The sequence below is a fragment of the Anoplophora glabripennis genome, unplaced genomic scaffold (genome assembly GCF_000390285.2).
Source record: "Anoplophora glabripennis isolate ALB-LARVAE unplaced genomic scaffold, Agla_2.0 scaffold559, whole genome shotgun sequence".
NCBI classification, from domain to species: domain Eukaryota; kingdom Metazoa; phylum Arthropoda; class Insecta; order Coleoptera; family Cerambycidae; genus Anoplophora; species Anoplophora glabripennis.
In genome coordinates, this window is record NW_019416643.1 from 239370 (window position 1) to 263617 (window position 24248).

The 24248-nt window shown below is 36.5% G+C and overlaps 1 protein-coding gene across 4 annotated transcripts in view; it reads right to left on the reverse strand.

Annotated features, from left to right (window-relative positions):
- Positions 1–728: 728 nt before the first annotated feature.
- LOC108911173 (protein transport protein Sec16B) overlaps positions 729–24248 on the reverse strand; it is a 28542-nt gene continuing 5022 nt past the window's right edge. Inside the window, exons 4-20 of one of the 4 annotated variants that reach the window (XM_018716035.1) lie at positions 22352–23453; positions 21190–22255; positions 20332–20540; positions 19759–19869; positions 17231–17624; positions 16943–17180; positions 16720–16889; positions 16330–16665; positions 15990–16265; positions 15712–15934; positions 11070–11212; positions 4142–4372; positions 3949–4084; positions 3736–3879; positions 2945–3138; positions 987–1113; positions 729–920 (exon numbers count right to left, since the gene is read on the reverse strand). In XM_018716035.1, coding sequence (XP_018571551.1) covers positions 1036–1113; positions 2945–3138; positions 3736–3879; positions 3949–4084; positions 4142–4372; positions 11070–11212; positions 15712–15934; positions 15990–16265; positions 16330–16665; positions 16720–16889; positions 16943–17180; positions 17231–17624; positions 19759–19869; positions 20332–20540; positions 21190–22255; positions 22352–23453 — 5051 coding nt within the window. In that variant the 3' untranslated portion in view covers positions 729–920; positions 987–1035. Of the gene's footprint in view, positions 921–986; positions 1114–2944; positions 3139–3735; positions 4085–4141; positions 4373–11069; positions 11213–15711; positions 15935–15989; positions 16266–16329; positions 16666–16719; positions 16890–16942; positions 17181–17230; positions 17625–19758; positions 19870–20331; positions 20541–21189; positions 22256–22351; positions 23454–24248 lie in introns of all 4 variants that reach the window. The other 3 variants (XM_018716034.1, XM_018716038.1, XM_018716036.1) reach the window with 3 other exon arrangements.

A 24248-nucleotide genomic window follows, 5' to 3' on the forward strand; every position in this document is an offset into this window, starting at 1 on the left:
GTATTTTTTGCACATATATATTTTTTTCATATGTATTTTTTCACGCTGAATACGAATCTGCAACTCAATTTTACGAATTCGGGTCAGGAAAACACAAAAATCTTTTTTTTAGATTTCATTGAAATAAAAAACTTATTTGAAACTTTTTTTCATAAAACGACAAGTAAACTCCCCGCTACTTGGAGTCAGTTTTTGGGGGGGAAGGGGTGGATTTGGGGATTTGTGCCCATTGAGACTTTTGATCTACATGTTAAGGACTATCAATCTGCGTAGTTTCAAAATTATTACCCGAAAGCCACTTCCCATAAGAAAAGTGTGGGGTCCTTTGTCTTAAGAATCTGACCAAATTTTATTGCATTAATTTTGGGACACCCGCTATATGCCACGGTGGTTTTATTTCTTCAACCACACACTAATGAATTTCTTTCTATGGGAATATATAGAGTCTGCTATATGCTTTACGTGTAGTGAACATGACCTACTGCAAGTCATCAACAATACCGCAAACACGATTCATGAGCAATGTATGCCTCGAATGAAACAGCAAAACCTTCAAATATTTTTCTTTTGGCAGTGTTTGATAATCTTAAACAAATTATATTAAAGGACAACACATATATAATCGGTTATGATTTATTTTAATTTTAAATTTAAATAAATCACCCTGTATACTTATATACCTATATATATTTGCTGATTTTTTAGTTTTTCCAAAAAAAAACCTTATTAAACTTGACTAATAACTTTTATTCCCTTAAAATATAAATACACTTTAATTATATTGTCTTTACATAATAGCATTAATATGAAAACTCTGCAAATCACAGAACCAATATATCGATAAAAGTTAACACATCCCAGCGCTGACGTTCCCCCAGTAGAATCCCTAATCCGTCTCCGGCTTTGCTACAATCCTAGAGCTGAAAATCAAAACGTACAGTGTGACAACTACATATCTAAACGACTAAGAGCGATGGGCTACATACCAAAGAAAAAATGGTGGTGAAAGTGCGCAAGCTGTCAGTAAGCAATGGTTTACCGAGGATGAGGTTTGGTTCGCATATAGAATTGCACCTCCCGTGACAATGAACTAGTGGAACTCCATCTAGACATCTAACCATAACCACAAATACGTAAGCCACACCACCAAATATAAACTAATATCTATGTGTTGTTTGTGTCTACGCTACTTAGTTTGGGAAACCCAATTCCGCCATTCCGTGGCGGGAAATTCAAGCGAAACGCATGCAAGGCAAAATATTTGCTAAACAGATGATGTAAATAACTTTTCATTACAAAAAATATGAAACAGCGAAAAACATAATCTGTTTAACGTGATTTATATTTAGAATCTATGTACTGGGTGTTTAAATAAAAAAGAACGTCGATCTTGGGAATAGTTCGTCGTAGAGCGCTGAGAAAGAAAAAAATGTTAGTAAAAGCGGCCACGAGATGTCGTTGGGATTTATTTTTGAGTTCCTCGGTGTGCCACAAGATGGCGTACGAGGTATGGTTAACTACAAAGACATCTTTTTAATAATATGTACTGCGCAATCCCCCGTAAACTTTATATCATTTTTTGGTGTAACTTGACAAATGAAGGTAGAACGGTGAACAATTGAATAAAAAAATTCTTTAATTTCAATGTAGGACGGTTTTACGGATTGTTATGCTACTGTTGGTCACGTCAGCTACAGACTTACAATTAGCCTTAACGAGGCATCTTTGATCTGCTCTTGGGCTAGGCTTTGTGGAGGCGAACCTGCCATCAGAACCCTTACGTTAACCCAGATGTTCATTTCGGTTCTTTTCGTTGGTGCTAAGGCTGTTCGGGTGGACTAATACATTTTTTCTCGATGCTCAACTATGAACCGTTCCTAAGATATGACTGATGTAATTTCTTATTTGGACACCCAGTACGTAGTGGATCAAATTCGATAGGATTTGGTGTCATTCGATACAAAAAAGAACTGGTTCTGGGTTTTAATTTTAGAGAAAAAAATGGTGGCGCAAACCGCAGTCTGTTGTCTTGACATTTCAAAGATACAGAGCGGTGCTCGTAAAAGGACAATTTTGTCTAACCACTGCATCTCCTAAGTACTGGATTGAAACAAAAAGTATGTTTACCTGTTTCTTGAGATTTAAAGAAAACTAGTCTCCAAATTCCATCAAATTTGGTTCACCCTGTACGTATATAATTTGTATATTTTTTTAAGTTATAAAAAATAAAGCCTTGAATTTTGAAGAACTTTTGCTCAAAGTATTTTTGTACAATATGCAGGAAGTTAAAAAATGATCTACTTAGCTTTGAAGGAAACAACCGACTGTCTTGAATTTGGTGTGTAAAATAGATATGTCAAAAATGTTTACTCTCTAGATAGTTTTTCTCCATAAATATTTTTAAAAATCAATTACCCAATCTGAAATCCATGGATAGAATATTTTTTTAGCAAAACATTTGTGATTTTAACAAATTGAAAACTACGAACAGTTGAAAGGTTGAATCGGATTTAGCGAAATAAAAATGAGGATTGCTAACGACTATTCTTTTATTCACAATTATTTCCTATTTAAAAACGCTAAGTATAACACAGTCCTAAAATATATTGGAATGTATAAAATATGCACACACCTACTTTATAAAAAAAAAGTTACAAACAATAGTCGCATGCATTGCACAATCAAAATTCTTAAAAAATACCAATAAAAACCATGCTTGCAACGTTAAAACACATCCTTACTTTTTTTTATTCCTTATGAAATGTTAGTTTTCCTCTTCTAATAAACAGATACAAAGATTAAAAATATCGCCAGGACAATTACAAATCTTGTGATGTATAGAAATAAAGAACTATGTACAATAAACTCTCACAACTTGGTATGGAGGAATTAATGCGATTATTACGAGCTGTGCGGTGCGACGCGGGGGAAATATTTAATTTACCTGTTGCTCCGCCATCTGAGGCACCCCGCCGGGCGTTAGAAAGTCGACAGGTGCGTTGGGGTCGGACACCGGCTGAGGTATGAAAAAGTTCAATTGCGGTACGGCAGACGGCAGATTGTCGATGGGTGGCAACGAACTAGGCCCACCGCTTTTACCACCAGGGTTAAATACGTCGACGTACGAGTTTTTCAAATCTGAAAAGCAAAATAGAGCGATACGGGACGTTTTTTTAATTCCAGGTTTATTATTTTAATCACTTTAGATCAAATAGTCTTCAATTGGGCTAAAAAACACTGATTTTCGAGATGTAAGGTGTTGAAATTTAAAAAAATATCGGTAAATATGTTCGACGTAAGTCAAATAAACTTATGCTAATGTGAATAAATTAACGGTAAAATTCTGAAAGAAATTTTTTGTTATCCAAGGAAAATCGAAGGAATAAGGCCACCAAAAAATGGAGCATTTCCATACCAATTTTTTTTTAAATTTGCATTTAAAACTATTTCGAACAAAAAATACCTATGTAACATTTTTTTTTTTTTTGTAAATATAATAACGGTTTGGAGATATTTTAAATTTATTCAACATTTAACGTTTCTTATAAATCACAAAAAATAATTCGAAAATACCACGTTTCTCTAATTTTGATTACACTCAAACATCGGAAAATATAGCAAAGATCGCGTAAGTAGATAAACTAACGGGAAGCGAAACCAGGCAGTTGTATGGATCGTTAAAAAATAATTTCTAAGATTACGGTCAAAATATCAAAAAAACTATGAAAAACTCACTTCTTCCCCTCTGAAGCTTGAACATATTCGGCTGATTCGACTTAACAGCATTCACGGCCTCCTCGGCGGAAGCGTTTGCCACAGGCGTCGAACCATTTCGAACCGCTCCACCGGGCAGCGAAAACGGCTGCTCTGCCACTTGACCTACATCATAGGCAGGAATATTATGTACGGGCGCTAGAGTACCATTCGGGTTGTACGTTGGGATAGTACCTGGCAGAGAACGATCAGATGGACCCGATTTAGGCATTAGATCGGCCATTTTCGGTGGAGGTTTGAACTCGGTTGCCGGATCGCTGGGATCCTCGTCAACGTTGGTCCACTTCTTCTTGTCTTGGTCCCACACAATCTAAAACCACAAACTACACGTAGAAAAAATTACCTCTAAAAGAAAGGATTACTGTACCTTCGGATTCTTATCGTCGGGCAGTTTCATCTGGTTCTTGGGCTTGAGCGCTAGCTTGCTGAATATCCCCCCGAACCAACCCGTGCTTTGCGTCTTGTCCTGGGCGGGACTCTGCGGTTTAGGCTTGACGGGACTCGGTTTCTTCTCGGATGGCTCTCGATTGGGTTCGTCGGGGTACGGGCTCGGTCCTTTCGACTGGTTCGGCATGGAAATTTGGGGTTGAGGCGTTTCCTGCGGAACAGTACAGAGCGACAATTTACTATATTATGTGGGTGTGCTGGTTAAATACACAATGCAAGGAAAACAAAGCAAAGGGAACAAACTTTGCCACAGCTGAAAGAAATAATAATGACAAACTAAAAAGAAATACTTGCGAGATGTTACATTTTTTCTCACAGCACATTTCGAACAGCAAAATAAATGTCATATGTACACTTTTTTAAGTTATTATGCAACAAATAAAAAAAATTAGTATCGTTGTGAAAGATTTACTTTAAAGTTGCCCCAAGCTCGATTATTGCATATTCACATTTAATATACCAGGGTTATCCAAAATAACTTGACAAACACTGATATTATTAACCATCCTTTATTGAAAATAAAAAATTACAAGCTGTAAATGCATAAAAATAAAGTATTATTCCATCTAACATCGTCTACAGTTATGTTTAACATTAATTCTACAACTATAACACAACAATTGCACATAAAATTGTTAACAATTCCATCAAGGTGTAACATTTAACAACAACATTAACAATTATTAGGCGATTGGTATAAAATAAACAATACAACCATCTCTTTATACTAGGTTTAAAACTGGGTTCTTACAAATGCATATATTTCATGGGCTAATAGATTAAGAAAAATAACTTTGTCGATTAAAGTTTAATGATTTTTAAAATTACGGAAATATGGTTAAAATTCATTATAGTCCAGTTATTATAGACATAAAACAGCTTGTTTCGGGAAAAAAAATACTATTAGAAGTTTCTCTGCGGAATATTGTTCAGAAACGTGTTATAAACAAAATATCAAAAAATCAACTCGAGGCTAGTTGGGAAACTTTGTTTAAACAATGGTCAAAGTTATGGAAAAGTGGTTTTTTGACTCGCGTAAAAAAACTATTATTCATAGCGAAAAAAAGAAATTTATACAAAAAAGGTAGGTATTAAATAAATCTGTAAAATAAGACAAGTCCGATTAAATTCCGATAATTTGTTTATGCGCGAGAGCTAAAAGATGGTCGAAATTGTCCGCTTTTTTCAATTGCTAATAATTAATACAATTTTCATCGCACACACTTGTAATTCAGGATTTTTGAGGGCTTTTACACCCTTAATAAGTGGTTCAGCCCGAAAGCTTCATTGGTTTGGCGTTGGCGGAATTTGTTATCTAAGAAGATGCTATTTTCAATTGATTTTTCCCAAGCTCTAAGGCGTTGTATAGTTTCGATCATTAGTTGTTTTTGTACCTAGATATTAACATATGCATTTACTGAGAATTTAATTTTTTAAATTTAATTTGTGTAAAAATGGCTGAAAAAATGTTAAAATTTATTAAATTGTTAAGAAAAGTAATTGTTATAAAATGAAATAGTAACCTCTATAGTTTAGTGAGTACTATTTTTCTTCGAATTTAAAAAAGTTGATTAGAAGCTGATAATTTTTTTTTTTTTATTTAATCTCAGTGACCTTAATTATTAAGAGCCGAAATTTGGAGAGAGCTATGGGGAAAATGAATTGAAAATAGCATCTTAGATAACAAATTCTGCCAACGCCAAACTAATGAAGCTTTCGGGCTGAAATTTTTACCACTTATTAAGGGTGTAAAAAGCCTCAAAAACCTTGAATTACAAGTGTCTGTGATGAAAATTGCATTAATTATTAGCAATTGAAAAAACGGCCATTTTCAACCATTTAATTTAATCGGACTTGTCTTATTTTACAGATTTATTTAATACCTACCTTTTTTGTATAAACCTTTTTTCTCTATGAATTACAATTTTTTTACGCGAGTCAAAAAACCACTTTTCCATAATTTTGACCATTGTTTTAACAAAGTTTCCCAACTAGTCTCGAGTTGATTTTTTGATATTTTGATTATAACACTTTTCTGAACAATATTCCGCAAAAAAACGTCTAATAGTATTTTTTTCCCGAAAAAAAGCTATAATGACTGGCCTATTAGTAAATTTTAATACATCTGTGATAAAAAAAAGTTGTCACAGTAGATTTATTGTCAGACACGTAAATAATATGAATAAAGATGTTAAAATTTGTCGATACGAAACGAAATCCGGATATTTAAAAAAAAATTGCAGTTCCCAAATTGTTTACATTGACACTATAATACAATTCCCAGTACGCTTTTTGTCTAAAAATAATCGTAAATAGAACACTAAATTTATTTTTTTATGACACAGCACCAAGACTTCTTTGGAAGCAAATATGGTAGACACGAGCAAATACGACGAACTAGGTGAAGAATAACTTTAGCAAAAGTTTTACATCCTGTATATTTTTTTCTCAATCACCAAAACCAATATGGGTTACAAATACTTTAATAAAAAAAATAAAATAATACTAAAAACAAAGAATATTTAATAAAAAATAAATACATAAATAATACTGCGAACAAGTAAATAAAAATATACTCAAATTTCTTCAAATTTTTTAGTTGTCTGATCTTACTTGAACATAATACTTCTTTATTTATATCAAAATAAATAATACTAGAAAACTATTACTCTTTTTACGGACTTTAAAGATTAAAAAAGTTTGAACAAATAAGAAAGGCAAACAGCTTTTGTTAATCTAGTAGGCCATGACGTAACAGTGATTGTATTTTGTTTCTACTTATTATCTAGCGTTAATTATATTGGTTGATCTATGTCGAAAGTTCTAGGGGGGCCATACTCTCTAATTTTGGGCGACTGACTCAAAATGCTACTTTGCGATCTACTCAATGTTTCCTGCTCGTTTTTGACAGGTTCAGATTTCTTAACGGTACTAGTTTCTAACACGGGGCAGTCTATGGGATAAGTGCCGCCGAATACGAGAGGCTTATAAACGACCTCCTTGTCGGGAGTGGTACTGTTTTTGAAAAGCGAATTTTTTATATTGGAAAAGACATTTCTGCCGCCTTTTTTGGCCCACGCGTCTACTGTATCCGTGATGATGTCGTGCCGGTGTTTTTTCCGATCGAATTTAGTCAGTCTGTAGGCGGAATCGAAATCTTCGGCCGATATAGACACCTTACTATTCGGTTCTAAGTATTTTACCACGGTTTTGGAAACATCCGGGATGTCTAAGGATTTGTACTTGACTAATTTCCCCCTTTTATCGTTATACTTCATGTCGAACGTGTTGTATCTGGTGTGTTTCGAATCGTTTTTTATCGTGATAACTTTGGTGTTGTCTTTGTAACAGATAAGCTGTGATTTCTCCTCGTTTTTGTACGACACGTTTTTCTGTCTACGTCTGCCTACGTAAGTCTCAAACTCCAAGTCGGAGCTCTCTCTCGAGGAGCTCTTCCTATCGAAACTATCCTGTTTCGAGTAATCAAAGTCCTCGGCGCTACTGTCTTTGTACGGATAAACCTTGTACTTTTTACTGAAAGACGAGGAACCCTTTTTGTCGTTATCACTATCGTGTCTCAGTTTTTGCAGTTCTATAGCGTCGCCATGCAACGGGGGGCTGTTAGAGCGAGCGGGGCTTTGTGCGTTTGTTACGCGTTTGCGCAAGGAAGAAGACGAGCTCGTCGGCAGAGAAAATGGAGAGAGGTTTGTGCGACATGTACTTACTTCTGGGGAGTCTTTTTGTACCTCCTTCGGCTGCGTCCGGACGGGGCACAAAAAACAAGCTAGTTAGATCACAGAAAACAAATCGGGCTACTCTACTTAAAGCGGTCAGTGCTACGAGATTTTAGGACGTTCTGTACGTTTGTTTGCAGTTAAAGTGTACAAGCTGACAGAAATGCTAAAGTAAAAAATTGTATAAAAGTTGAAGCAAATGTAAAAAAGCAAAAAGATAAAATATGAAGAATTTATAGAAAGATACATTTTTACTGATATTCTGCATTTAAAATGTCTACAAAGCTTACTGTATTAAAAAAATAAGTGATTTAATTTGTAAATCCAACATTTTGAACTGAAAACCAGCAGCAAATTGTTACACAGAGTATAACTTTAAGTGAGCGTGTTTCTTTAAACTGTAAAATCTTGTCTACGCCGTCACTGGGCAGTCCCGAACCCAGTTGTATGTGCGCACTTATCAATTGAAACTTTTTTAAACCAATTGTAGAAATCTAACGGAGTGATAGAGAGCGAAATTGCAATAGAAAATAATTTCATAAAAACAGTGCTTTTGCGTAGTTATTTTAAGGTCGCCATATTTTTTTAATGATTTATTAAATATTAACTAATATTACTAATTGTAAGTAAAACTAATGTGTTTTAAAATAATTATTTTTGCTGTTTTATCAACTGTGTTTAATAAAAAAATAAATAAAAATACTCACTTTTCTGATAGAATTGAAATATTTAAAATTTTTTTTTTAGTTTTTAAATAAAGGATTTATTACAATTTTTTAAAAGCACTGTTTCAATGATTCCTTACATTAACATAATTTAAGTAAATTATATATCAATCCACCTGATGAGATATGACAACAGGACACTAAATGGGTAAAATACAAGCACTAATTCAGAGAAACGGGAGTAGCAGTGGCGGGATATGAAAATTTACGAAGAAACGGGAAAACTTCAATTTTCACAACGTAATTTGGAAAAACAAATTTATGTATTTCTAAAGATCAAAGGCAGGTACAAAAATGCCCCCATTCAAACTTACACTCTGTATATTACTAAATAGCTTGTACCTTAACATGAAACACTGTACAGCCGCCTAAAATAGGTGCAAAAAAACTACGGCTTCTAATAAGTTCTAAGTAAAATTATATATAAAATTTTTTTAAATAGTCTGTTACAGTTTTGGTCCTATTTTCGACTTCAAATTTTATTGTCCACATGCAATAAACTTGCGATATTTACCGAGATGTGAATACAGGGTGTTAAAAGTTTGACTGCCTTAATTTTAACAGAATACATTAAAATAAATAAACATCCGAGAAAATATTATCAATATCTCCAACTTGGCGTACAAAAGTTCAATTAAGGAATATTGACATAACTGCGTGCACAGAATACTATAAAATACAATGTTTGTCTCTTTTTTGAAGTTCTTTATGCTTAATTCTAAAACATAATTAGCGTAAAATTCAATAAAATTTATATCGAGCAATGTGACAACGACACGGCGGTTTATTAACACGAGGTACTGAAGTGTTCAGCAACCACCAATATGCAATTCAGTTGGTATCTGGATTCGACCATGTCGGAGTGTTTTTTGCGTACTACTATTTCCTTTTCTTGAGATGTGTTTCAGCGAGTGTGCGAAAATTGGATTCGAAGGTGTCGTGCGTGCATCGAAAATGACTGATTTTTGCGTTTTGGTACGTCCCTAAATTATTTTTAATATGTATAATTATTTGGATTACGTGAATCTTTGAGTACTTCAATTACAAATTTTTCAAATACGTAATTTGATTAAAAGTTAAGTTAAATTTACTTTTTTTCCACAATAATAGCCGTTTACATTTTTGCCGTAGGACAAATCTGCCGCGTGTACACGTGGTGTGCATCAACAGGTTACGTGCTACTGTCACGTTGTGATGAAACTCCCCAATATTAATACTCACTGTATTCTGAAAACTGTTAATCTTACACCCCTGTAATATACAACTTTTTTGTTCTCTCTATCTATGGCAGTCAAACTTCTTACACCCTGTGTAATAAATTATATACTGTAACTCTCGGTGATTCTCAAAATATTCACATGGGTAATTGAAACATGTAAAGTGGAATTCATACAGTTGAGAATAGCGATATCAGAATAATACTTTGCAATTTGCGACTATATTCCCTGACTACCACATAATTTTCTGCTACAAGGTTTTTACATGTTAACACATGGAATATATCACTAGGTTCAGTCATTTTTATACAAAATATAATGAAACAGAACTCATAAACGACTTTTGAAATGATTTCACTATGGTCTTTATTCTAGTCCTTAACTAAGAAGTTATAACAGCACTATATTTTTTTCTCAGAAGATTCAACAATTAATTTGCTTAAAATTCATTAAAATTTATTAAAAAAATGTATATAATTTTCATAAAATGTTCAATATAGGTTAAATAGTTGTGAAACGGAAGCACGCAACAAACTATTATGCCTTAGTTCCGTGTGCATACCTAGTAGTTCAAATGTCCCATAACAATTTATGTTGTACGAAAAATTTTAAAAGCCCAAGCAGTTCTTCCCACAGAATAAAACATACAATAACTCAAAAATTACCATGTTTGGTGCCAAAATTTTATATTACATAGGTTTTTAAAGTTTTTATGGGTCAATATAGACTTTTAGTGAATAGATGATTAAATTATTCATAACGATTTTTATAATTATTCCGAAACCTCAAGTTACAAGTTACAGGCACCAATATATATAAAAATCGACAAATGATTTGCAAATTTAAAAATACTGCAACATTTCTAACCGTTTTTCGCTACTACACCAAACAAAATCCTGAGAAGCCCAAGAAAAGCACAGCATTTAATTCTACTGTGATTATCGTTCCCTACAACGTCCAGTACACACATTAGAAAAAAAAATAGCGGTACTATGTGCTACTTATACATAAACATACTGCGGGAAGTACGGAAACATTAAAAAAAATTACCCTGGAATGATATGAAACAAACAACTCTGTCCCGTGTTCTAAATTCAAAAGCGGTCTATTGACGGACACGTTAACACACAAATCGCTACACCATACCCACACTAAAAATTTAAACCTCCTACCTCGACTTGAGCATTAGATCCGTAGTAATTTTGTTGCTGATCGACGCTTTCCTGTTGGAATTGGTTGAGCTGTTCGCCCCACTGCTGCTGCTGCTGTTGCTGCTGTTGGTTCGACCAGTAGTTCTGCTGTTCTTGGTATTGTGCTGCCCAAAACAAATAAACGATTATTATTAAATCAATCGTTTTGAATATTTGATGAAGGTGTAAGGACCTTCCTGTCAATAATTCAGCATGAAACGAATTAGGGAATGAACTGTTGTCAAATTGCCTATTTCGATAACGGCCGAGGAAACAAGTCAATATATTGATTCGGTTGTTAATGTTAAGTAATAAATATTTGACGTGAAAAAAAAAAAAATTGTTATGGAATCAATTTAAGGTTTCCTATGACGAGTTCAGTTTTCGGGACTAAATCTCGCGATTCTGAGATCAAGGATTTTAAACCCCGGAACTCAGGAAGAAAATATCTTTCGTTAAAAAACCGTTTTTTAAACTCATTTATCAATTATACAGGGTTATTCAGAATTTATCCAAAACAAATTCTGGATGTACAGGGGTCTCTTATGAATACAATTTTGTATAGAAAAAATCAAAAAGGGCAGTTCGAAAATGATTTAAAAATACACTTCTGCACGACACTGGAAACTGGTCCACTGTAAAACCTGACCTGGCACAATTTGACCAACATGGCGGTGTGATAAAAACGGACAAAAATCGCAAGGAAAGAAATAAATAGAACACAAATGCTTCACCATAATACAAATGTTGTCTTGCTTCACCATAAATTAAAACGATATCCATCAACTCCGAGTTGCTATACAAGTTAACCAGTTTTGACTATTAAAAAACTATTGTAAACACCACAGATAACAGGTAAACACTATCGCAACGACGATTGCAAAATCGAATTTCAGTATTTGGAGTCGCTTTGGCCACGTGGCTCTCCACGCGTATTGTGTATGACGCTAGAGACTACAGTTGTCCAGCTATATAGTGGTTGAATGTACTATAACTTCAATAATTTTTTTCTCGGAATCTATAAGGATTTTACAAATTTTTTTTTTTACGATATTGACTCCATTTCTCACGCCGCATCTATTCCCAAATTTTTTTGGATAAGTTGTGAATTACCCTGTACAGATCTAAGAGACGTCTATCGGCATCCTGACATAACCATTTTACAAATGAAAGGATGTAACTCAGAGCTGCATCTAGCGTCCAATGCTGCCAACTGCCTCAGACCTACAAGTAGGCGAAAAAATGGCAGAAAGCGACCTGTATTGCAGGTACTATGACCAGTGTCGCCCAAAAGTTTTAAGTGATGTTATTATGATAATAAATCAAAATGTACCAAGCTATAGCTTCCACTTGGTTCAACAATTGAACAATTTTATTTCTAGTTTATTAAAAATATTTCGGAATTAATCACGGGAAAGCCACTAAATGTCTGGCATTTTGGAGTTTAAATTGCTGAAGCCCTCGATTCGACCCCTAATTTTGAACCATTATACGTAGAGTTGAAAATTTTTCACAAAATACAGGACGTAGGAATGGGGGTCATATTTATACGGAGGTTTCCTTTAACCTTTAGAAACACGCATCGATAGTTTATTTTTTCAAATTCTGTTGTAACATTAATTTTTTTAAACTTTTTTTAATATTTTTTGTATCCCGCCGCTGGGCAGGCTAGGTACCCTCAAATAACGGAGGATACTTTTGTCGAGTGGGTGTTCACTACAGAAACAGTACTTAGCAAAAAAATTCAAGCAGTAATCAATAAAAATAAATGAAATACACAGAAATAAATGTCTGATAATGCTTCCAGTGATGAAAAACATTCAAATTCACAGTTAAATGTACTGTTTTTTGTCTCAAAATGCGGAACAACTGACTCCCTTCGCTTTGTCACTGTTGACCCACACTATCTCCCTCCACACGCACTGAAAGTTGCCTACAATTCATGTATTTGTAATACAGTGGTGGCGTACAGAAGTATTAAAGTGCATTTAAAAAAAAAACTAATAATAACTGGACCATTATTGATTAAAAAAACAATTTCCGATTCGTATTCAGGGGAATTGTATACAGGGTGTCTGGTAAATACCTCCTAATCTCTCGGGAGTGTATAGGGGAGGTCGAAATAAAACTAGTCCTTCCTATAATTTTTTTTCCTAATGTGCCCCCTAACGGAGTTATGGGGAGTCAAAGGTTACCTAGAAATTAACGTTTAGGGTTATAACTTTGAAACCACCCTGTATATTTTAATAAAATTTTCGTACGTTGTATTACACATGGAGCTCTACGATTTGATGCTAAAATCAACTTTTTGCTATTATCAGGTGTCCAGAAACGGACTGGCCCTATCACAATTTTTCTCAAAATTTTGACAGAAGTAATTTTATCAAACTGAAAATATTATTATTAGATACTCTGAAGGTTTTTCTTTAAAAATGGTACTCTTTATTTATTTCGAAAAAATGAACGGTTTGCGAGATAAATCGGTTTTGAAAAAAATTGGTAACAAATACAACAACAATTAAAATTTATTTTTTTACAATAAAATCATTCCCGCTAGTGCCAGCCTACAGATTCACCATAAACATTTACTGGTGGTGAATTAAGGGAATGAATAATGCCGTTTCTTGTAAAATCAACATCTATGACCAAAATACATCTACAAATTATTATTGCTCTTGTCTCCATGGAGTTCTTTTCTATTGTTTTCGTTGTTAGACCCTGTTGATTTTAAAGTACTTGTCAAAGGCGCGTGACAGAATAAAAATTCAATTTTATTGTGGTATTCGTTTTAAGCCGTTAGAAATAACATTTAAAAATGGAAGAATATTCCTGTGCAGAATATGCTGATATGCACCTAATTTATGGGGAAGCATTATGCAACTCCGTGGAGGCAAGAAGACTTTATGAGGAAAGGTTTCCGGGTCGACATTTGCCGAGTCCAAAAACTTTTGAAAGAGTTGATCGTAGTTTAAGAGAAACAGGTAAAAAAAAATAGTGAAAAACGTTAGTGAAACTAATTTCTTCCGAATCCTTTATTTAGGAAGCTTTTTGCCACGCCGTGGTGGAGCAGGAGCCCCGAGGAGAGTACGAGACCCTCATGTAGAGGAACAAATATTGGAAGACGTTGCTAATAATCCTTCAAATAGCATAAGGAAGCTTGCGGCGCAAAACAATGTTACAAAATGGGCTGTACATGAAACTCTGAAAGAACAATTGCTTTACCCGTACCACATCCAAAAAGTACATGCTATGTCTCCAGATGATTATCCAAAAAGACTTCAATACGCCAATTGGTTTTTACAGCATCATATTCGGAATCATAATTTTGGTACATCTATTTTGTTCACCGATGAAGCAGGTTTTACAAGAGACGGCATAATTAATTCGCATAATCTACATGTCTGGGATGAAGAAAACCCTCACGCTTTAGTTCAAACTCGCTACCAACAAAGGTTTATGGTGAATGTGTGGGCTGGCATTATCGGGAATCATTTGATTGGTCCATTTATTCTGGAGCAAAGACTTAATGGTGCTCTTTATTTGCAATTTTTAGAGGAAAATCTAAATATTTTGTTAGAAGAAGTGCCCCTTCAAATAAGAACTGAAATGTGGTACATGCATGACGGTGCACCACCCCACTTTGATCGTTTAGTACGTCAACATCTGACGAATGTTTTTGGTGATCGATGGATAGGTCGAGGCGGACCTGTATTATGGCCACCTAGGTCGCCCGACCTAAACCCATTAGACTTTTTTCTGTGGGGTCATTTAAAAAATAACGTTTATTCAACACCCGTAAATAGTAGAGAGGAACTTCTGCTGAGGCTAACACAGAACTGTGACCATCTCCGCAATAATCACGGAATATTATTTCAAGTGCACCGGGAAAACATTCGTAGGATTAGAAAGTGCATTGAAGTACGGGGTGCTCATTTTGAACATCTACCGAAGTAACATTTAGGTACCTTTGTTCATTGTTGAATGTTCTTTGTTGCATGTCTTGTAAGTAAGTTATTTTTCAAATGTTATTTTTAATTGGTCACTACTTGCTCATAAAGTATAGCCAACCCGTTCAAAGATTTCTGGACTTGATAAAGTTAAAGAAATTAAATGCATGAAATAATATGTAAAAAAAATAAATTTTAATTGTTGTTGTATTTGTTACCAATTTTTTTCAAAACCGATTTATCTCGCAAACCGTTCATTTTTTCGAAATAAATAAAGAGTACCATTTTTAAAGAAAAACCTTCAGAGTATCTAATAATAATATTTTCAGTTTGATAAAATTACTTCTGTCAAAATTTTGAGAAAAATTGTGATAGGGCCAGTCCGTTTCTGGACACCTGATAATAGCAAAAAGTTGATTTTAGCATCAAATCGTAGAGCTCCATGTGTAATACAACGTACGAAAATTTTATTAAAATATACAGGGTGGTTTCAAAGTTATAACCCTAAACGTTAATTTCTAGGTACCCCTTTGACCCCCATAACTCCGTTAGGGGGCACATTAGGAAAAAAAATTATAGGAAGGACTGATTTTATTTTGACCTCCCCTATACACTCCCGAGAGATTAGGAGGTACTTACCGGACACCCTGTATTTGACGGATATTTCAAAAACTCACCGTTTTGCTGTAGGGCCTCTTGTTGCTGGTACTCGACTTGAGCCAGCTGTTGCTCCGGCTGCCACTGCTGCTGCTGTACCACACTTTGTTGGTACTGCTGATCGTACTGCTGTTGCCATGTTTCCTGGCCGTTGGGTTCATAGGTCTGCTGGATCAGGTCCGTTTCTAAAGGCGAAGCCGTGTAACTAACAGCGTTAACGACTTCATGCGTTATCAACCCCGACTGAAAGAAAAATTACGTTTAACAACTTTGAATCGAAATTTACGGTACGCAGTACCTGATAATCACTTTGTACCGCCCTGAGGTCTTTGAGCCAGGAGTTGTCGGGCCGACTGGTTTCGAGGATGCCGCCAAATTCAGATTCGTCTTCCATCTCCCCGACGGGATCGTAGAACTTCAGCCTGTCCGCCAGGGAGCACACTTTGCCTATGAAACTGGGTTGAACCGACGCCGGGTTATTAACTACGTAAGCGGATATCTTCTCTAGATATTGCAAGGATTTCTCTAACAGGCCGTAATCCGCCAGTCTGGTGGCTAACAAGTATTTATAAATCTGAAAACAAACGTTAAAAATTACATTGTATAGTTTTTGTTTATCACGTTTTATTACTCATTACCTGGAATTCGGGTATAATAAAATCAGGGATGTTCAATCCGCAGGCATACTCATAAATTTCAGTCATATGCACCGCCTCGTTCGACACGAACGACGGGAAACCCCTGCTGTGATCGGCGCCGAGCAACGCCAATCTCGTTTCGGGATCGTCGAACTTGCCGAACCCAACCTCAGCCATCAGGTAACAAAATTGCGCAGCGTACAAACTCCCCCTGTTCTTCAAAGTGTCCCCGAGTGTCGTTATGGCCTTACAGTTCAGCTCGGGGCGTTGCGTTGAATTCGACAGGATCATCGCTAGGTGCGGTCTCCAGTCGCCCCATTTCTCGTCGGATACGCACTAAAAATATAACGGATTAGCAATTTTTTTTTTGTACGATAATATTCCAGTTACCGTCACAGCAGCGGGCATTTTCCCGGATAATAACTGATACAGCGTCTGCAGGGGGTCGTTTAGAGTTAATCCGTTAGCGAAACGCATCATAACGTTGGCGTAAGTCCTTTTGTCTAATTTGCTAGCTAAGAATAGTGCATGGCCCCAGAGTCCATGACGCATCGCCCATTCTAAAAGAAAAAACAAGTGAGTAACAGTGTAGATTCGTTCACGCCATATTTACCCAGGGCCTCTTTTCCGGAACCGTACAATAAAAATTCCCTAAACTTATTAGTAACCTCTTCCTCTTTGAGAACAGACAACGTACTACCGTTATTTTCAGACTGGTAATTGCTGGCCTCAGAAGTGGGATTCACGTCTCCAGGAGAACTACTTAAATTAGAAATTACCGACGATGGCCTTGGAGGAACGTCCGGCTTATTTTTTAATAAAAGTTCGGCTATATCCGTCCCGACAACCATCTAAGAAAGAGCACAGTCATATTTTATCAATTCGTACCACGTAAACTTACCCCGTTTTGCCTAATGAGCAAAATTAACAGCTCCCACATCAAAACGTACGACTCGGTATCCCCCACTTGACTAAAATTAGCGTCCCTAATTTTATTCTCGCAGTATTCAATAATGGTTTTCTTGTGAGTCACTCCTTTGACCAAAGGCCCCGGGAATTGGCTCAGCTCCTTGTACTCTTCATCGTTAACGAGGAGCGATTGTAGATTGCAAACTTCCACTACGGCGTTCTGCCCATCCATAGGGTAGTGCGGCATAATCCGTAGGAGCTTTCCAGAAGCGATGGACGCTTTTATGTGGGCCGTCGCAAACTTGGCGGGCGTTAGACGCTGCGCGACGAGGCTGTTGTCCTCGAAATTCACCGAGGAATCTGTATGGTCGAAAGGCCTGGCAAAACTGAAACATGCCTTGCTTAACTAAGTTAAATTTTCAAGATGTATATTAGGAAATTCACCGCTATATTTACAATTTTTTTTTTGTATCATATTTTGGTGTGTTAGTTGGGAGACTAAAAAATATTAAACTTGGAACGATTTAAAGGAAAAAATATTTGTAATTTGTTGCAGGTCTCAAAAAGGATCTTACTTGGTTAACTTTAAGAGCTAATTTTAAAACATTTACAAATATCTCCATATGTGGAAAAAGTTCTAGAAAAATAACGAATAAAACTTGACATATGAAGATCACATTATAAATGGTTTGCTATAGAAGAGTAATTATATATTTTGACGGGATTAGAAAAATAAAGCGACTTTTTAGTCACATCGGGATCATGCAATAAGCAAGCAAATATGCAGCAAGCCTATGATGATTCATCTACTGTTACCATCTCTTTTTAACGTGAACCATCTTACTCTTGTATCTTCATAATCGTAAACAACGCATAGGAATTAATTACGCAACATCCGTACGATAACAAAGGCAACAGTATACTAACGTGACGTGAACATGAAAAGCATTCTCACACAACGGTTCACACATGTCTCGGTTGACCCGCTTGGCACGCCATTAAATTGCGGCTCTCTCTGACAGCCTTACTGATCATTTGTAACATTTAAAAAAAAAACACACCTCTGCCAAAGGATGAATACGTAACATTAAAAGGTCATTCGACCTTTCATTAGATTCATTTTTAAAATGGACTAGAGACAGTTACGATTATGAAAAATATGTCATATCGTTAGACAGATTTAAGACCGGTAGGTAAAATGTACAGGTAGTTAAAAAGAAATGGCATTAAGACTGCTATTTACATATTAAAGGTACTAGCCCCTTTTTTCAAAATATTTACATAAAAGTCCGGTTAGGTTCACTATTAAATGTAAATTCTGGAAATGTTACGATTCTTAACAACTTTTTATTCTGACGTTTTTCAAAATTTAATTTTTTTCGAATTTTTCATTTTACGAGGTGTTTTCACAAAGCCATTTTTCCGCCTGTTTTTTAAGACTTTGACAGAGGCGACAAGGAAAATCCTAAAAATATTCTAAAAAATCCAAAAACTTGTCATGAAAAATGAAATTCAGTTTTTCGAAAATTTTTGAAAATAACGGGGTTGAAAAGAAAAAAAAGTAAACAAATTAAAAATCATCAACAGTTGTAAAACCCCAAATATTTCTGTTATCAAAATAATATTGTGAATGTGACGTAAAAACATCTAATTTCGTATTTGATACGGTCTTGTCCGGACTGAAAATCAACCCTTAATATCCCAAAAGGGATGAAGTCATCCCGTAAACGCCTAAAAATGCAAAAAATATATTAAAAGTTACAATTTTTTTTCTTTTTCTTTTATACGTATATGGTTGAACTTAGGGATGGTTTTACCCTCATTTAGGGGTATTTTCCTTCGGATCTAGTGATTGTGGGTTATTAACGGTTCAATTATCACGTATAAAAAAAAAAAAAAAATTGTAACTTTTAATATATTTTTTGCATTTTTAGGCGATAAGGAGATGATTTCACCCCTTTAGGGATATTAAGGGTTGATTTTCAATCCGGACAAGATCATATCAAATACGAAATTAGATATTTTCACATTCATATTATTTTGATAACAACATAGAAATATTTGGGGTTTTACAACTGTTGATGATTCTGAATGTGTAGCCGATCCTTTAATTTATGGCACCATTTTCCAAAACACCCCGTATAAAAAACAGTCTAAATTTGCCTACCATTTATTATTAAATTAAAAATGTCGTGTTTTTTACTGACAAAATTTATTCAATCAAATTTTTTTGCAAAAAATTCTGGTGTTTTAAAATAATTCACTTCCCTGAAGAACAGAGATAATCATACTTATTTTCGTTTTCATTAAATTTCTGAAAATCTTTCAAATGTTTTACTTTTTTACATATTTTTTATAAAATAATTTAGCAGCTAACGAATTACATTTGAAAAATCCCGTCCCGATTTCAAATTACGAAAAGTTTTCTCGTAGAACCTACGTCAGAACAACAAGCCGTCAGACAAGTCCGTTTCTAGCAAGGAAAGAGATTACATAGACGTAATATTGTAAGGGGCTCACCTAGAACTATCGAGGCCGTATTGGCCCGATACACTATGCGTACGTGTATCTCCGTAGTAACCGCCCAAGTGGGATACGCTCGCCTGGCTATAAAAACTCTGCCGTGTATACCTAAACAAGTGAATAAAGCACACCTAAATGAAAAGAGCTGCAGTCGTGTCTCGGCGCTGTGTCGTTTGTGAGGTGTTAGATGGGGGAGGGGGGACAGTTAACGAAACTAACAGAGGGTAGAGAAGAGATGTTAGCAGAATTGCGGTGTCGTGGAAAAAATGTGTAGATGTATTTTACATATAAACAATATTTGTAGCGAGATATGTGGAAAATGTATTTCGGAATATTGCGTTTATTTTGTTACTATTTTAAAATTGATAAGTTTGATTTGTTACCACCGATATACTCTCCAGATCTTAGTCCAACTGAATTTACAAGTTCAAAAAAAAATTAATTCTCACAACAGAATTTACGATTTTGATACAAATTTCCACATACCAGCATTTTTAACACAAAAAATTAGCCACACGTCCAAAAAAAATCCAAACAAACCCTCAACGGAATACCTTGGAACAGACTTACCTATCTTTAGCTAACTCATCGTTTGCGGAACTCCTCCCCGAATGCACCGAAGCTCTATCCTCGGCCCCTCCGTACGAGGAAGCTTGGCCCGTGGCCTGTTGATAGTATTTCCGATACCATTCCGCGTACGCCTGCGGGTTTGTCCTCCGGAGATTCTCGTAGTACTGGTACTGCTGGTAGTAGGGATTGTAAGGATCATAAGCGAAACCCTACAATATACCAAAAACAATGTTGTAACTAGAAAATATTTAACAAAGAAGTTCAAGAAGACAATGTTTTAATTGTCAGTGTTGCGAGAAACAACTACTTCAAGGGCTATATGCCCCTACCGGCATTGAATTATGAATTATTGTTGTCTTCGTCCTCTGTGGATGGCAGTCATGCAACAAGTACCTGCAATATAGCAGGTCGCCTCCTACTGTAGCCATTTGAATAGCTCAATTTGGAGTCAGCACGACAGATGGAGCCATTTGGGCTCCCGCGTACAATGTATTTCCTTGTCGTGACGATACGACGCAAAACAGCTGGTTCGTTCGTCGGTTGTCTCACCTATGACACACTGATAAGGACCAATAAGTCCGTAACCGGTCTGTGCCTGGTGGGTTAAACTGATGAACGATCCTAGCTATCGCACTAGGTGTTACGAGTATAATTCAATGCCGGTAGGGGCATATAGCCCTCGGAGTAGTTGTTTCTCGCAACACTGACAATTAAAAAAAAAAGTTCTGAACCAACAACTTAAAAGTGATGTACCTCAGGGATGCTTATATGGCCTCAAATACATTATGTAGCAGGTAAATGATAATTTCTTACAATAGTGAGCTATGAAATAACTGTTTTAGTAAATGACACACTTACTTGATAAGGATTGTACATGTCCCTTGGATCCCTGTGCCGTCTATAACGATCTCTCTCCCTATCACGGTGACGCCTATCCTTCTCGGGATCCCTTCCTCTGTAAGACTCGTGCATGGAATCCGACCGACTGGACGGTCTAGACCTGTTGTCAGGTTCGTAATCGTCATCGTATCTGTTCCTATAATAATAATCTTCCCTCCTATCCCTACCATATTCCCTCGGATCTCTCCTCCGTCTATCCTTGTCCTTGTCCTTACGCAAACTACTGTATTTCCTGTCGTATTCTCTCTCCCTATCGTCTCTCACTCGTCTGTCTTTCTCTTTGTCGCTGAAGTAATCGGTGTCCTCCTCGTATCTTCGATCCTTGTACCTACGCCTGTCATACTTTTTGTCTCTATAACTGTCTGGGCTGTAACGATACTTTTCCCTTTCTCTATCTTTGTCCCGTTTAATTTTCTCCGCAGATCTCTTTTCACGGGAGTTTCTCGATAACTTTTTGACGTCCTTGTCGCTATCGCTGCTCTCTTGCCGGCTTAGCCGCCTAGTGGAGGGCTCAGGCAAGCTAGTATTCGAAGTGTGTCCGTCGGTGAGGTTCTCGCCTACGGTTAAGTTCCGCACGGAGTTTGTCAGTTTGGAAACTTCGCTCTCTTGCGTCTCCCCTTCTATCGAATCTCTCCTGCTCTTCTGGTCGATGCTCTCCTTTTTATCTGGTTTGCTCTTCCTGGTTTTATCACTTTTATTGTTGGAAGCGGCGCTGGTACTACTTGTGCGTCCGCCGTCTTGGTTAGAGGCGGTACTGTCGCCACCTCCTATAGTTTCAGATCGATTAGCACCAAGCGTAGCGGGTTGTATGTTTGGCGAATTAGACACGGCGGGTGGAGTGTCCGCGCCGATAGTGGCAGATCTACGTTGAGGAACGTGTTGGGAGAGTTGATCGAGTTCGGATTCCGAGTCGTTCTCGTCTCGTCTCTGTTGGGGGATGCGAAGGGTGGATTCTGGGGAGCTCGATTCTCCCGGGACCATCCGGCGGAGGCCTTCTGGTGGACCAGTGGCTTCGTATTGTAGTCTAAAATGGTGTTACAAAATTTAAAACAGGGTATAAGTAGTCTATGTTCAATATCTAATAGAATAAAGTGAAATAAACACATATTTTGCGTCGTACCTGATCTCCTCGTCGATTGGAAGCGAATTCAGCTGTGGATTGGACACAGTGCCAGTCTGACCCAATACCATCCGACTCAATCCTGGAGGCGGCTCGTCTCCGAAATTACCCGCACTGCTCGAACTCTCATTCTGTTCCATTTGTCCGGGCACCATCCTTCTCAAACCAGGCGGTGGCAACGTATCGTTTGCTTCCTGTTTAATATTTGCGTCACCTTGACTATAATCTTGAGAATTCGCTCCCGACAGTTGTCCCGTCTCCAAATACTGATTCCTATCGTTGATTGGAGCCTCGTTATTGTCCGGCCACGGAGCTATGGGCTTAGATTTTTGCACCGGCTGGCTTGGAACGGGATCGGGTTGTTCTGAATTATCGGGTAGCGTTTCCAAGTTAACTTGTTGGCTGTGGAAATTGGGCTGGTACAAATTTTGCCGGCTTTCGGGTGGCGTAGTGTTTGATGCTCTGAATTTGTTCGCCACTTTGTGAGATAAACCGGTGGATCGCTTATAAGGGTTCTTACCGTCATCTGCAGGACCACCTGGAGGCAACAGCGGAGGAGTTTGAGTATTTTTGGGGGGTGGAGGGGTAGGATTTGCTTTGGGAGGTCGGTTTTCTTGTACCTCTGCCTTGATATTAGGAACGATCTCTTTGTTTTCAAACTGGTGATTTGAAGCTAAGTCCTCGTAGTAAGCGTTGTTCTGACTAGGCACATCGTCTAGGTTCTGGGACTGCTCTTGACCCGAAAGCGGCGAATGGCTAATCGTGGAACTTCTCGACATGATGTGACTCTTGTCGCTTTCCGATGTGTGTAGAATGTCGTCGGATGATTCTTGGGACATTTGGGATTCGGTGGACCACTGAGGGGTTTCTAATTTGCCACGTTTACCACTTACTTTCAGTAAATCTTGAGGGGGTATTGGTTTTATCGATTCGGAGTCATTTTCCACTTTTGCGGGGCGGTTGGAATTCTTTTCCATTTTAGGGAATGGCGTATCAACGTCAGTCGGTTCTTCCTTTATGGGGATATTTTGTACTGGGTTAGCTATCGGCTTTGTATCGTCTACGCCCCAGTTCCAAGATTCGTCCTTTGCAAAAGCGTCACCTACAGATACATAGTTTTATGGGAAATGTATAAAAATTTTACTAGTTTTGTAGGAAACAATGGCGGAGCTTCAGATCTTCATACGTTTTTGTAAAAATCCTCATTGTGAACTCCAGAGTTTCATTTTTTAATTTGCTTATGGGGATTGAATGGTTTTTTCCAGAAAAATTTGCAATATTAACGATTACATGTTAAAGCACAAGTGACAAGTTTGACATATCCAAATTGTGAAATGTGAATATTCTGATAGACTAAAATCAAGTAAAAAAGTTTACTTGTCTTATAAAGTAACTAATCAGAACAGTATTTGCAAATTCAAGTATATGAATTTTGCATAAAGTTGTTTTGAGGTGGTAGGGTATAATTTTACAAAAAACCGAACAACTAAATCAAACCAATCTAACCTAACCTAAGCCGTTTCAACCATTTTTCGTCGAGGAAGAGAAGTATCTGCATTTTAATTGTCCAGTTAATTGGAAAATAGTACCAAATTACCGCAGAATGTTAAATTATTAGGATTTGAATTGGTGCTGTCTAAAAAATTAAATTGGAATTACATATTCAGAAAATAGGTTAGGTTATGATGGATTATGTTGATTTATATTTTGTGAATTTTTCATAAAACAGTATTCAATCACCTCAAAGTAAATTTCGATATCTGCCTGAGAGGTAAAGAATGATCAAGATTTGAAACTGTACCTTTCTTCCATTAATTACCAAAATTTTTCATAAAACATATCTATAAGAAAATATAGTGTTTAATTACGAATGGGCCATACTGTAATGGGAGGTTCC